At 42.9% G+C, this 15,137-nt stretch overlaps 1 protein-coding gene across 1 annotated transcript; it reads right to left on the reverse strand.

Moving 5' to 3' along the window:
* Nucleotides 1–2,976: 2,976 nt before the first annotated feature.
* On the reverse strand, nt 2,977–11,236 carry sphk2 (sphingosine kinase 2). The gene is made up of 6 exons (XM_053615505.1): nt 9,123–11,236; nt 8,867–9,016; nt 8,618–8,712; nt 8,404–8,519; nt 6,396–8,199; nt 2,977–6,183 (listed from the first exon to the last, which is right to left on the reverse strand). The coding sequence occupies exons 1-6, from the start codon at nt 9,607–9,609 to the stop codon at nt 6,121–6,123; spliced, it is 2,715 nt and encodes a 904-aa protein (XP_053471480.1). The 5' UTR covers nt 9,610–11,236; the 3' UTR covers nt 2,977–6,120.
* Between the last annotated feature and the right edge of the window lie 3,901 nt (nt 11,237–15,137).

Here is a 15,137-nt window from a genome sequence, read left to right on the forward strand (position 1 = left end):
CACACACTTGACACCATCTGAACCAAATAAGATTATCTTGGTCTCATAATCCATGTCCTTAGTCTACTTGTCTTCAGCAAACTGTATGCCAGCTTTCTTGTGCATCATCTTTAGAAGAGGCTTCCTTCTGGGACGACAGCCATGCAGACCAATTTGATGCAGTGTGCGGCGTATGGTCTGAGCACTGACAGGCTGACCCCCCACCCCTTCAACCTCTGCAGCAATGCTGGCAGCACTCATACGGCTATTCATTGAGGGAACCATGAATCCCAACATGTACTGTGACATACTGAAGCAGAGCATGATCAGTATGCAGTATTCCAGCATGATAACGACCCCAAACACACCTCCAAGATGACCACTGCCTTGCTAAAGAAGCTGAGGGTGAAGGTGATGGACTGGCCAAGCATGTCTCCAGGCCTAAACCCTATTGAGCATCTGTGGGGCATCCTCAAACGGATGGTGGAGGAGTACAAGGTCTCTAACATCCACCAGCTCCGTGATGTCGTCATGGAGGAGTGGAAGAGGACTCCACTGGCAACCTGTGAAGCTCTGGTGAACTCCATGCCCAAGAGGGTTAAGGCAGTGCTGGAAAATAATGGTGGCCACACAAAATATTGACAGTTTGGGCCCAATTTGGACATTTTCACTTAGGGGTGTACTCACTTTTGTTGCCAGTGGTTTAGACATTAATGGCTGTGTGTTGAGTTATTTTGAGGGGACAGTAAATTTACACTGTTACACAAGCTGTACACTCATTACTTTACATTGTAGCAAAGTGTAATTTCTTCAGTGCTGTCACATTAAAAGATATAATCAAATATTTACAAAAATGTGAGGGGTGTACTCACTTTTGTGAGATACTGTATATATATATATATATATATATATATATATATATATATATATATATATATATAATGCAAGTTCGCTGTCCCTGGTCAAAATGCTTAATATTAAACTCTTAAATATTAAAACATTTTGTCTGTCATATTTTATAAAAAAAAAAATAATAATGAACTTTCCTATCTAAAGATTAGCTTTTTGACATTTCCGATGATTTTTCACAGGGATATTAAATCTTTATGAATACCTGACTCATGAAACCAGTGGCTGAATTGTGAAATGCAGATACTTCTTTTTTTGTAGCTCAGGAAAAGAAAAGTTTCCATCCATCCATTTTATATACTGCTTATCCTACAGGGTTGCGGGGAACCTGGAGCCTATCCCAGGGAGCATGTGGCACAAGGCAGGGTACACCCTGGACGGGGTGCCAATCCATTGCAGAACACAATCACATACACATTTACACATCCATTCATTCGCAGGACACTTCGGACATGCCTATCACGCATGTCTTTGGACTGGGGAATAAACCAGAGTACCCGGAAGAAACCCCCGCAGCACGGGGAGAACATGCAAACTCCACACACACAGGGCTGCGGTGGGAATCGAACCCCAAATAATCAAAACAGGTGTCAATACCAATTAGACAGCTACTAGCTGTTAACATTAGTTAGCATTAATTGTACCACTGTGCTGGTGGGATTTCTGTGATTTCTTGATTCTGATCAGTCAGAAGGTGTTGACTTTCTATAACAGCAGCTCTCAATGTAGTTCCAGCTCCTGACAAATTTCTATAATGGAACTAGGAACTTACGTGGTGGAAGAACCACATCATTAGAAAAATATGTATAGTTTTTTTTAACATAGTTTATTGTGAGGATACCGTGATTTATTTAGCATTTTTGAAAGGAGCCTCCAGTGTCAGTGCTTTGTAATTATCATGAATAAACCGTTTGATAAAGCTGTAATTTGAAATCCTCAGGACGGGCAGAGAGAGGACCTCGTGTTTCTCGATAATTCAGTAAGCTGTGTTGCTGTTTTTGTTTTTGTCATATTAACATCAAGAGAAAAAGTACCCCAAAAGGCTTGTATAAGAACAGCTGTTATGAGATAGTTAATAACAGGAACCAGCTTGTTCCTCAGACGTTCCACAACATTAAGCACATCTCTAAATGGTTAACTTGTAGGCTACAATGCGTCACTCTTTAACAAATGGTACCAGTAACTCTGTGTTGTTGATTATTTTGCTATAACAGCACACCCTCAAGTGATTTTTATTTGTAGGCCCCATGAGTTCCCAGTCTCCATGTTTACCATTATTAAGGGGTTTTCTGTTGTTTTTGGACTCAAATACTGTAGACCAAATAAACTCCGCAGCAGAGCTGATAGGGAGGAGGAAAGGCGTAGAGAAGCGAAGATAACAGAAACAGGACTGTTTATGATGTGTGTGAGTGGCAGATTACCAAACACCACCATGTCATCCTATAGCGTGAAATATACCATACATTATAATGATATCTAAAAAACAAACTCCCTGTACTATTTAATGCACTGATTTCTGATTGTGTTCCATTTACTCCTTTATCAGTGTACGTTGCCTTGAGACGGCAGATGGAGGACAGGAAGCGAGTCTGAGACATGGGCTTCCGTATTTACAACGCCGTAAAGAGCGTGAAAACCATTGGTACAGCTATCCTCCAGGAAGTCTGCTGAATCACGGCCATGCTAATGTCACTTCCCCTGGCAGATAATTACCCTGCATTCCTACACAAGGCCAAAAAAACACAAAACGTTCCACCGTTTCTCCAAACTTCCACCACTTTTGTTTTGGCGCTGGGCCGGAAAGCAGCAGCATTCCTGAGTCAACATGGCAAGGTGTAAAAATAGAAGATTGGAGTTTTTGGTCCTTGTAGGCTACCAAAGTGTAAGCATTTTTACATAAACACACGCTGTCCCAGATGCTAGAACTCACGTATGCTTCATATTCTAATAAATAATCAACTAGAAACAATGTTAGTCACAAGCTCTGAAAAGAAAAGCAACTTGCAACTCAAGCACCACACATTTCGTAGTTAAATTTAATCTCTGAGGATAAACAAGACATTTTTATACAGAACTATGAACTGTACATCATATATATATTTTTTATTTAATATTGACTATTAGTGATAATTACAATTTTATTACAAGCATCTATTAACAAGACATCATAACTGGGATCATGAAAGCAGCAGTTCAGTTACTCCTGAAGTGTCTTATACTGCTCCGAAGCAATGGTCCACCATATGAAATGAAACGCAGCCCAAGTCCAGGATTCCAGGAGTCCAAATTTTAGCACTTGGAAAAAAAAAAAAAACCCAAACAAACCGGAAATATACACCTTTCCCACTAACCTGGAAATGCAAATCAGCCAAAACAAGTTTGTGTCTTTAGTTGAAAATGTAGCTAGCAAGAATTGGACATTATGTAGCTAAATTTTTCCTGAGGTCTACTATTATTATTTTTTTAAACAGAACTTTATTGTCCAGATTTCACCTACAAACTTTATGGGGCAGGGTATAATATAATATCATTTTACACAATCGTTTCCACAGAATTCAGATTATGTAGTTTGTTAATATTGTTTGAAACAAGTAGATGTTTACGAATGAGATGGCTGTCCATCAACAACTACTTAGCTACACTGGCCTCGTAGCTCTGGCGCAAACCTAAACTTCAGACACAAAAAATGGCTGACTGATGAAATCTGAGACAAGAGGAACATTGTGTACAATTTCTTTTCATTTAAATATTCCTTTAATAATCATCGTGGTCGCAATTCACAAGCTGTCTACATTTCATGTTGACAAAACTGAAACAATTTACGTTTTTATTTCTCGCTCAAAATGTCCGTTATTTTGTCAGGAATTTAAAAATAAAAGTAATAAAAAGTCATTTAATACTTAACGATTTAGCTTGTCAATCCGTGGTTGATTTTGGGGGGAAAAAGTGTTCAGTGTTTACTTTGTGTTTATTTTAGCTTTAAAACCATTTTCTTTTAATTAAAGGCTTTAAAAAACCCCACTTTAAACATTTCCTCATAAGCAGAAATCTTTGCAAAATACATTAACAAAATGAATAAATTAAACGAGCGGCTAAATGTTTCACAATTAGCAAAGAGTTTGAATGCTTGGGTAGATTTCAAATTTTGGTTAAAAGAAAAAAACTGAAATTAAAATTGAGCAATTGTGCAAGTTGCATTACCTCACATGAACATCAGCATCGCATGCTTTTGCTTAAACAATCAGGCAAATGCACTATTAAAGATATTTATAATCAGAATAAAATGGCCATTAAATGGCTGTATCCTATAACCACTAGGCATGTGCTGATTATCAAAGCTTACGATATCATCACGATATAGTATTAAAAAATATCGCTAAAAGCAACAATTTTTTCCCTGGACGCATTTTATTCGTCTCGAGAACAAAATGATAGGATTGCCTTCTCTGATAAGGACACTTTCAAAAATAAGGGCCTTTAGAAGACCACTGTCTTTATGTTGCCTAGTAAATTATATGTGATTGATGCCTATTCCCTATTCCTTACTTAAGGGGTTAAATAATGTAGTGCACAATACAAGAGCCAAAGTGTACTTGTTAACAAGGTGATTTTTACAAAATATCGTGATATACCGTACGACTGATTATTGGCACATGCCCAAGAGTGAGCTACACTCACCTAAAACTCCAGACTATGCTTGAGGCTATGCGTAGGCTACCTAAGACGTCAATTTAGTATGCACATTTATCTATGGTCCCTGTTAATGCAAATTGCTAAAAGGTTTGGACAGATCTTAACTAAGAGAGGTGCACCTTGCAATTGGTTGTGATATTAAAGTGTCGTGTGGAGATGAAACATTGGAAGATCTGCCACCTGGAACATTTCTGCCCTCAGAAACGTCAGTTGCCGGATTCTGAGTGGCACAAAATTTGCTGCTCAAATGGGATTGGTTGCGGTTGTGGCAGAGATTAAGAGGGTCAACAAGGTAAAAGGTGTAGTGCAGGGGTGTCCAATCTTATCCGGAAAGGGCCGGTGTGGGTGCAGGTTTTCATTCCAACCAAGCAGAAGCCACACCTGAGTCTACTGAAAGCCAAGATCAACTGATTAAACAGGTGGAATCAGGTGTGGCTCCTGCCTGGTTGGAATGAAAACCTGCACCCACACTGGCCCTTTGCGGATAAGATTGGACACCCCTGGTATAGTGTATGAGGAGGGGCTTGGTAGGTTAGGACCTGGTCCAAAATTCGGCAGCAAGACGACAGGCATCAAGGAAAGACACAGTAAGAAAGGGGAAGCAGGATCTGCGGTATACCTTCTGCAAAAAAATGGGAGGAGGCACTTGGTAGATTGGGCTGCAGCCACAAATTTGGCAACGGGGAAAGACGGAGTAAAACCAGTGGACAAGGCTTAAAAGGGTCAACAAAACAAACATTCTTTGTATTAAACGAATGGTGAAGGAGGCAAAGCTTAGCTGACGGGTGCATGGCCCTAAATTGGAGCTGGGAGCGCAGCTTAGGACGGCCATCTGTCCTGCAAGATCAGAGAAGAGGAATGCTGATTTTGGCAGTCTGGAAGTTGGCTTTAAATCGGTTGAAGCAGATGATGAGGAAGAGTAGTCAGGAAAACGGGCGAGGCGTAAAGTGAAGTTTGGCAGATTGGGACACGCCGCAGAGGAAGCAGAACTTGGGGAAAGTTAAGGAGGGGCCAAAACAGGAGGAACTTGGCCAAATTGGTGCTTTGGCCATCAATAAAAGGATGAGGCAATAATCAAGAGAAAAAGAGAGAGGGGGTGGGGTGTAAAAAGGCCAGTATATTTTGCAAGGTCAAAGGTGAAGATGGCAGACCGGTACGTGCCTAAAAAGTTAGGTCATCTTCATCATCATCAAAACTTCATCTACTCACATGGAAAACTGGAAACTGAAGTGTTCAAGCTCACTTGTCAAGAGATTCCCTTATTCACCACTGTTCACCTATATTTACCAGTAGTTACTATTTCTACATGTAGCTTAGTGTCCACTTGTCATCTCTTTACTAAACTCACTGGTGATCCAGTAGTCCTTTTTAAATAAAATCCCATTAAAAGCTATTGCTTTTATTGCAGCTGCTGGTTATATTTATTCCTCAATGTCTCGCTCTCTCTCTCTCTCTCTCTCTCTCTCTCAAAAGTGGACGGCATAGAGCATAGTTATTATGCAATGCAGAGTGTGTAAAATAATCCGCCCACATTTCAGGTCAGAATCTAGTGATCTTCACTCCCGAGTCTCCCACGATGACGCGAGCCATGGACGGATGGATCTGAAAGAAAAGATTTGAAAAAAAAAAAGAGTGAAACGAATGGAAATTAATAACTCTAATAACAACACTATAGTTTTTTTTTAATCCACTGGGACTGCGGTAGGTCCAAACATTACAGTGTCAAAAGAGTACCCCACCAGTGGGATACGCCATACGGCATATATGAACGTATTTGGAACGAATGATGACGTAGTGATCAGTCGAGCCTGTACCTGTGCCTGCAGGGGTCCATAGGGCACGAGTTCTCCATCCACAGTTAGCGTCCCCCGCGGCGATAGGGGCTGCAGCCGAAACGCTCGAGCGGAAACATGGCTCACGTAAGGTGACGTTAGAGAAAGATGGGTGCCTCTTTCCATTGCCAGGAACAGGCGGAGAAGCGTTGCCCGGGAGATCCCGGCCCTCACAAACGTCAGGTGAATGAGTCCGTCGTCAAATTTTGCATGCGGTGCTGCTAACAAATCGGCTCCCAAATGCGACTGGTAGATAGCGAGTACTAGAACAAAGTCACCTTCAATCGTCACCCAATCTCGAGTAGGCAGCGGCTGATCGAGTGGGGGCAAGAGGTCGTCTTCGGGGGGTGGATCCAGAGGGGAGATAACTGGGGGGCGGGGCTTAAGGAGCCCACCAGGTTGGGCAAGTTCAAAGGAGAAGGAGGTGGAGCTAGGCAGGCAGGTATGCGGGCCTATATTGGACGGGGACGAAGGAGGGGTTGGGGACAGAGACAACGACAACGAAGAGAATTTGGCTGGTAGGGAGTTCGAATTGGACTGTTGGAAGGAAAGAGGGCGGGGCTTAGACACACTCGGTTTCTCGTTCTTGTTATGATCTACTGAAGTTTTGGGTTTAGACAGGGAAAACCGCGAACGACGGAACGGCGAGGAAATGGTGAGCGCTCGCTCTCGTGAAGGGTCCGCTGGAAATGCACCATGATGGAAAAAAGCCCCGTCTTCCCGCTCATACGCTGGCGTTTCTACTTCTGGTTCGGAATCTGCGCCGATTGGCCGGCTAAAGAAGGCGGTAGCGAGCTGGCTGGATGGGGCAGAGTTTTTACGAAGCGCTTTTCGCTGGTCTGTGTTCGAATACACCGCCTCTTCCTCCTCTCCTCCTTCATCTGCACTGTAACCACCTCTCAAATCCCTTGCTCCGTCCACGCTGTTCCGTCCCTCATCCTCTCCTTCTTCATTCGCGGAAATTCTCCCGTTCCTCTCAGACTCCTGTCTTTCACTCGACTCCACGCTAGACCCGGACGTGCCCTCCATCCTCTCCTCTGCCTCTTTTCCTTCATCGACGTCATATCCTTCTTCTGTCATGTTTCTCGCACTGTCGTCGTCTTCCTCCTCCTCCTCCTCCTCTTCCTCGTTCGACTCCAGTCTTCCGTTCGACTCCGCGCTCGACCCGGACGTTCCCTCCGTCCTCTCCTCCGCCTCCATCTCTCGCTCTCGATCCTCAGCGAGACTGCTCGCCCTCACCACTCCTCCACCTCTCGCTCTCCCTCTTCTCCTCTGCCTCTCCCTGTCTCTCTCCTCCCTCTCCCGCTCTCGGTCCCCCTTTCGGAGGCTCCTCTGCTCGCTGAGGCCCATATCTGAGCAGGTGCGATGGATCGGCATTCTACAGTATCCTTCTAGGCCTTCGGTGATGCTGCGGGAAAGGGGTCGATGCGGGGTCTGCGAGGGCACTTCCGGGGTTGAACTCGCCCCTCCGGGGGGCAAATAGGACAAGCGACCCTTATAGGAGCGCAGAGACGCTAAACGCACCAGTGTGCCCAGCGTGAAGCGAGCGGAACCGAGACCTCTGTAGCGCTCGCTCTCAATGTCCACATCTGAAACAAAGCCCCAGGCTACAGACAGGAAAGAGTAAAGTCTCTTGGGTGATGAGGGTCGCCCGTTCTGATTGGACGATGCAGACGAGGGAGACGGGCTAGTCGTCACGGACACCAGGTCCATGGGTCGAACTCCGCCACGGCAAAGCAGGAAGCAGCAATTGATGAGGAGAGGTTCGCGAAGGCACATGTCATATCTGAATGAGAGAGAGAGAGAGAGAGAGAGAGATTGAGAGAAAGAGAGAGAGGGCATGTGAGTCAGTACAAGTACTGGTAATAACAGGTTAGCTAGTATATATCGAGCGAGTTAATGAGAAACATGTGAAACCAGGTAGGTTACAGGTAGAGGCAAGGCCAGGTGAGTTAGGAGAGATAACAGTAAGGCCAGGTTAGTGGTTTACCCTGCATAGTGATTAATGGAGCCAGCCAGCGCGTTCCCAGAGCCGCACGGTAACATTCCTACTGGAGTTTTAATGGCTTGTTCCCAGTCTGGCCTGTCCATGAGGCCATTAATCACCTGTACAGAGCAAAAGACAAAAACACGCATCAGTGACGCCACAGGACTGCGGATAATAACCACTCACAAGCGGAGATGATAATCGGAACGAGCAGGACCTCGTGCAGCAGTCCGTCTCCAGAGACGATGACGATGCCGTCCCACTCGTGCAGAGAGATCTCTCTAATCAGCTCACGGGCATGATTCTGCCGTTCTATTTTCCGTTTAAAAAAATAGAAGAGAAAGTTACATAATTATTAGCAAATAAATATTTCTCGAAATACTCATATAAAAGCAATTGCACAAGAGAAAGTCAGTTAAATATAAAAGAAATAATTAAAAAAAGAAAAAAAAAAACCACAGGGTACCTGTCTGTATGAGATTGTAGCTGATGTTGGCTTCACTGATCATGGGTAAAATGTGTGTCTGACACCACTGCATTGCCAAACCACGCCCGCTGTAGGGATTGACCAATAGCAGCAGGCGACGTGGGCGGGGCAACAAGCTTTTGCTGAATTCTAGAAAAAATTCGGGGTAAAATCCAGGTGAGCGTGCTTCATGAAGAACAGTAACGTAGTAGTGGAATTTGTGATTCAAGTCACACACACACACACACACACACACCTGTGTAGACGCTGACATCGATCCCTCTCAGCAGGCACTGCACGGCCGTGTTCCATTTCTCCGCCTCCGCTCTGCTCTCAGCCAGGTAAGCACGCACTTGCTTGCGTTTAGCCACGCCCTTGCGCCGCCGTCCCATCGGGTACCAATACAGCATCAACAGCGGCGGCGCAGGAGCCCGGGGGCAGTTACACCCCGCCAGCTCAGATAGAGGCAGCACTACTCGGGCTTCCTTCCCGGGTCGGGAACAGATCCTCTGCACATGGATATGAGTGTGGGTCAGAGTGAGGGCGTAAGCGCACGATGAAGGGCTGGAGGGTAACGAACCGCCGCCGGCAGGACTGCTCGCTTCACTGTCGGCGCTGCTCCCTCCCGAGCTCCCCCCGCCCGAGCTCCCGCCCACGCCCCAGCCCGTGAACTGGCCGTGCAGCAAAGCATCCTGGGCGGAGAACGAGTTCGGGGACGGACTGCGAGGACTCGGAGAGCGCATTCCGGCAGCCGGTGAATATTAATCACTCACGCACGGAACGCTGCCCCACGATCCATCTTCAGCCAATGCGGTTCCGTAATCGTTCGAGCCGACACGAGCAGAGGAAATCGAATACGGACAATCTGACGTTTCAGAAAACGAGCGCTCCACAAAAGAGTTTGGAATTGTTGTATCTGGAGTAAAATTCCCAACTTTTTTAGTTTTTTTCACGAACACGTTTTTCTTTCCAGGACTTCATGAATCCCGGGACTCAGAAGAAGCGTTTCATTCTCTGAATCCGCCTTCACATGTACAGTTTACGGCCATGGATGTACGTGTAAGTTAAAATACAAAAAGTTTAGTAAATATTGCGTTTCACGACCCTGCCTTTGGTTTTCGAGCTCCTCGAGAGATTCAGCAGGTTTCAAATCTCGGGGACCGACATCTGGGTCGAAGGTCGTGTGGAAAACACGCTTCAGAGGTTATTTTACCTTCACGGACTGAAAAAAACGTCAAGTTTGGAGGTATGAATGTCGTAAACGCTTTCTCAGAAGCTCTTCTTCTGTTGAAGCGTTTGTCAGCAGATGAAAACTGGAGTCTGGAGCAGCGGATGTAGTAAAGAAGGAGTCAGTGCTTGTGGTTAGGTCGTTATTACAAATCCAGCGTGAGTCACGCACAAACGTTCCTCATTAGAGTTTCAGACGCACATAGTTGGTTTTTTTTGCAGTTGTAATCAATGGACGAGCTTTTTTTGTCTTCTTTTTGGTGTCTAGATTAAAAAGCTCGATGTCAGCACGTAGACCGATCCCTGATTGTGCTTACTTATTGCCTGAAGCAAAAATCCTGACATCTCTTTCAACTCACAGAGAAAATTCATTTAAAAAAAAAAAAGATATTTTAAAAAAAAAAGAAAGAAAGAAAAAGCCTATGCTGTCCTCCGGGCCTCGACTGCTCAGTGTATGAGAACGAAAAAGAAATAATAATTTTAAAAAAAAGCGCTAAGTAATGACGTAGTAAACACTAATAAATAAGTGTCTGATGTTATAAATAATAAAATCTCATTGCTGGATTGTGCATGTGATTAAAATGAAAAAAATTAAGAAAAGAATCATTAAAAAAAGTGTCGTTAGTGTTGGGGGGTGGGGGGGGGGAGAGTGCTGATATCATGAGGCACGGAGGTGTACGAACGTAAACGATATGCGGATCAGATGATTTCTAAGGCAACGAAAATTCTTCACAAAAACGTGCGCAGACGCTGAGAACAGTTCAGGCGACCTCCCTCGTCTTATCTGACGAGGATGTCACTTCCTGTTTCGGAGTGGAGATCCCGTGTCACGTCGGCAGACACGGACGCGGCGCGAAGTCCGACATCCATCTTTCCGTTAAATGCACTCGGAGCGGTGCAGAGGCAGAGCGTTGTGTGTGTGTGTGTGTGTGTGTGTGTGGGGGGGGGGGGAAGGGGGGGTTGGTTTGGGTTTAGTGTAGTGATGTCATCGAGTTATGTCATCAGGCTTCGTGTCTGCCTGACGTCCCAGAATTCCCTGCAAACACACACAGACACAGAGACAGAGAGGAACATCACTTTATAGTATATCTATAGTACCGCTCTGATTCCCGTTCTTGGCGTACAGGACAGGAAAGCGGATCCCGCTTGACGTGGTGATGCTTTTCGGCACGCCACGTTTGTAAAGAGCGGGGTTGTTTGAGTAACTGTAGCCGTCCTGTCAGCTTAAAGATGTCTGGCCGTCCTCTTCTGACCCTCACGCATCAACAACGACGACAGATGTTTTTCGTGCCACTCTGGAGTTTCGCTGCGTGTGCAAATCCCTCACCTGCTCAAACCGACAGCATCGCAGAATTAAAAACGTTTCGCGTCTTGTTCTCGACAAGCTGATCGCGTGTGCTCTTCCCCATCGTCTGTCCATACAGCGGATTCTGACCTTTGACCTACTGATGATATCAGTCAGCAGAGAAGAAACAAACAAAAGAAACCCCACATATGACGTGTATAAAAGTGCTGAATCAGCGATATAGCGAACGACGTGTGTGAGGTTGCGGTCTAAATACAAAGTTCATTGTTCTGCATGACTGTAAGCAGAAGTGTGAGTCGGGTGAAAAGCCACACACACACACACACACACACACACACGCACACACGACTCTGACTAATGACAACTAACGCCCGTTATTACACATCACACTCCTGCCTGATCTCTTACGCCTTCGATACGAAAGTCAGGTCGTCGAAATGCCTTTTGTTCGCAGTTTCATTCGCGAGTATAATACCATGTCGCAACGCATTCATTCGAATATTATAACCAGCATGTCTCCGATGCACATCCACGCCCGCCATCTTCGACTCATCTTCACGAGAGTCTAATTTTTTATTCATATACGCTCACTACATGCTGTGGAACATAACGGCGTACGTACAAGCGGTTACGTTCGTAGTCACCGAATTCTCCGTCCTGATTGGCTGGACAGTGTTTCCTGATTTCCGCACTCCCTGTGTCGCCGCCTTGCAATGGTAAAAAGTCCATCTTCAGGACAGCGGGCTTACAAACCTGAACGATGAACGCGTGTTACGAGGGTACACTGTGAAAACATTGCTGAGGAATAAAAATAACCCCAAAGGGTGTGTTTTCCTTAAAGCGGCCTCGTTTCATTTCTCTCACCAATCTGTTTAGACTAAATCGAATCAATCGCTGGCAGATCTCCAGATCAGTTTAAAAACCCAGCACACACAGAGAGCGAGCGAGCAAGAGAGAGACAGAGAGAGAGAGAGAGAGAGAGTGTGTGTGTGTGTATTGTTGCACCTCGTCTCATTGTAATACTGGGTGGAGGATTTAGGACACGACCCTGACTTTCTCTTCGAGCCCACAAAGGACGCCTTCTTCCTCACTCTCTCTTTCAGATATATAAAACCAGAAGGAAACAACAATCTGTTATATTATTAATATCGTAACAAAGGCTCGTCATGGAAACGTCCCCAAGGCTGTGTGTCATTCATTCCATGTGAAAACATTTTTAAATCTCGTTTAGGATGCTGTTTCTCAACGATTTGGAGATGAAATGATAAACCCGCGGCTCTGTGGTGCTCTCATCAGACGCACACTCTTCACCTTTAGTACTTCGGATTAGACGTTGGACCTGGGGGCAGGCGTTTCGTTCTCTTTTTTTCCTTTTCTTTCTTCGTCTTTTACTTATCACTAAAATAATCATAAAAGCAGAGGCTGATATTGATAAAAGGGAAACAGATAAAGATAGCTTTTGACACCCCAGTGATTCACTCATTCCCTTTCTCTCTGCATTACAGAACCTACAGTATCATGTTATATAATATATTATAAATTTGTATTATATTATAATATAGCCTAATATAATTCAGACCAAATTCAGTGAGGTTGTACAAGCTTTGACTTCACAGGTGGTTGTTTTCCTTCTTCTTCTTCTTCTTCTTATTATACTAGTATTATTATTACTATCCTACAGTTTAGAAGTCGAATTATTTATCCAAAAATTATATATATATATATATATATATATATATATATATATATATATATATATATATATATATATAAGGAGATGAAGAGTTTATCAGCTCATAATGACTAAATCAATCCCACTGAGTTTACTCACATGGAGCTAAAACAGATAGCTAGCGTTCAACACAGCAGCTTAAACATGAGCCATGTCTGTAAAAACAACACGGATATTTTCTGCACACTTTTATCCAGCCAATTTATTTTAAAAGATGATAAAATAAAGCAAGAAAACAGCCCAAGTTTATACACTGGCCTCCTGTGCTGTTTAGGCCAACAACAACAAACTACTGCCCGAATTATTATTATTAGTAGTAGGAGAATTTGTTTGGTTATTTATTATTTTTTAGAAATCTCACACCTTCCGTTTTGACATAAAACAACCGGGGTGTGAGCGCTGAGGCTTAAAAATGCTGGGGAAAATTATCTAACATGAATAAAATAAGAAATAAACTTGCCTTGTGGTCGCTTCCTGGCGCACAGAGTGAGTGTCACTGAGCCGCTCTCGGCTGCCGGAGTCCCGGAAGTGTCCGCCAACAGGGAGCGGGGCTTCATGAGTTGACTGACAGACCAACGAGCCAATCGCAAGCGCCTGAGACCTACCCGCTGATATTCCGTACATTTTAAGGATATTAATCAGCAGAAGGAATGTTTACGTTGTAATCAGTAAATACGCAAACCCCAAACAGGCCAGACTGAGAGGTTTACAAACGGATAAATGTGATTAATCTTGAATAAATTAATAAATGCAAGTCTCTCGTATAAACAGTTTAAAAGAAACACCGAAAGAAAACAGTACAACTAAATAAATAAGTAAAAAAAAAAGGTTTTGTTGTTGTTATAGTTTTGCACGATTACAACAGAGTACTGACATGACTTTAAAATGACTTTAGCTGTCAGACAAATGGCACAATACACAAAACAGTGTAATAAACAAACAAACAAAGCTTTTTTTAAAAATGGTTAATTACAATTACGTTATCTGTTTTAGAAATGTGTGTGTATTAGCAATGAAGAAAAACATATTCCTGTGCACACAAACAAGAATAACTAACTACCTAAATAAATAAATAAATAAATGCACATTTGTAAACAGTTAATTTACAATGGAACTCTAAAACGACTTTAGCTGTCAAAGTGTTTTAACAATATCTGATGTATATTATAGGCTACATATATTATACAATGTATGAACAGTATAAAAGAAAAACATTACATATCACACGATGCACAAAACAGTACAATAAAAACGAATAAATGAAGAAAGAAAGAAAGAAAGAGATAGAAACTGTGTTTGTTTCTTGCACACTGCTGAAAAATAAAGTGTGTGTGTGTGTGTGTGTGTGTGTGTGTGTGTGTGGTGGGGTTTGTTATAAATGGTTAATTACAACTGAGTACTTACATGACTTATGAAAACGAGTAATTTTTGCCATTGAAATGTTTTTAAAACTGTATATGTATTATGCTGAGTGTTGCTCACTTTTCTGTTTTGTTATTTTGCTTATGAACATGGTCAATGTAATTTATTTTCATTTTTTAAAATATATAATAATAATAATAATAATAATTCCTGTTCAGATGTAATAATAATAATAATCCTCTGACTTTGCTTTGATGCCTGAACATGCGCTGTTTGAAATCATGAACTATTAAGCAAATCTGATCATTCTTTTCCGTTCAGATATTTCATACAAGTAGATGTACATGTATGAATAACATTTTGGTTCGTGAGTACACAATCAATCTTGTAATAATAATAATAATAATAAGAAGAAGAAGAACGTCGTAAAAATTTTAATATGGTTCGTTTAATGCATTTATTTAAGTGACAAGGCTGCTAGCACAGCACTTTCTTTTTATTTATTTATTTATTTAACCTTTACAGCATCTGACAGACGCACAGACGCTGTTATCCAGCGCGATACAGACGTGCTTTGTATTAACATGTTATTTATTTATTTATTCACTTGTTTATTTAAAAAAAAATGCCACGTTTATACATCA

The sequence above is a fragment of the Ictalurus furcatus genome, chromosome 1 (genome assembly GCF_023375685.1).
Source record: "Ictalurus furcatus strain D&B chromosome 1, Billie_1.0, whole genome shotgun sequence".
In the NCBI taxonomy this organism is placed as follows: Eukaryota; Metazoa; Chordata; class Actinopteri; order Siluriformes; family Ictaluridae; genus Ictalurus; species Ictalurus furcatus.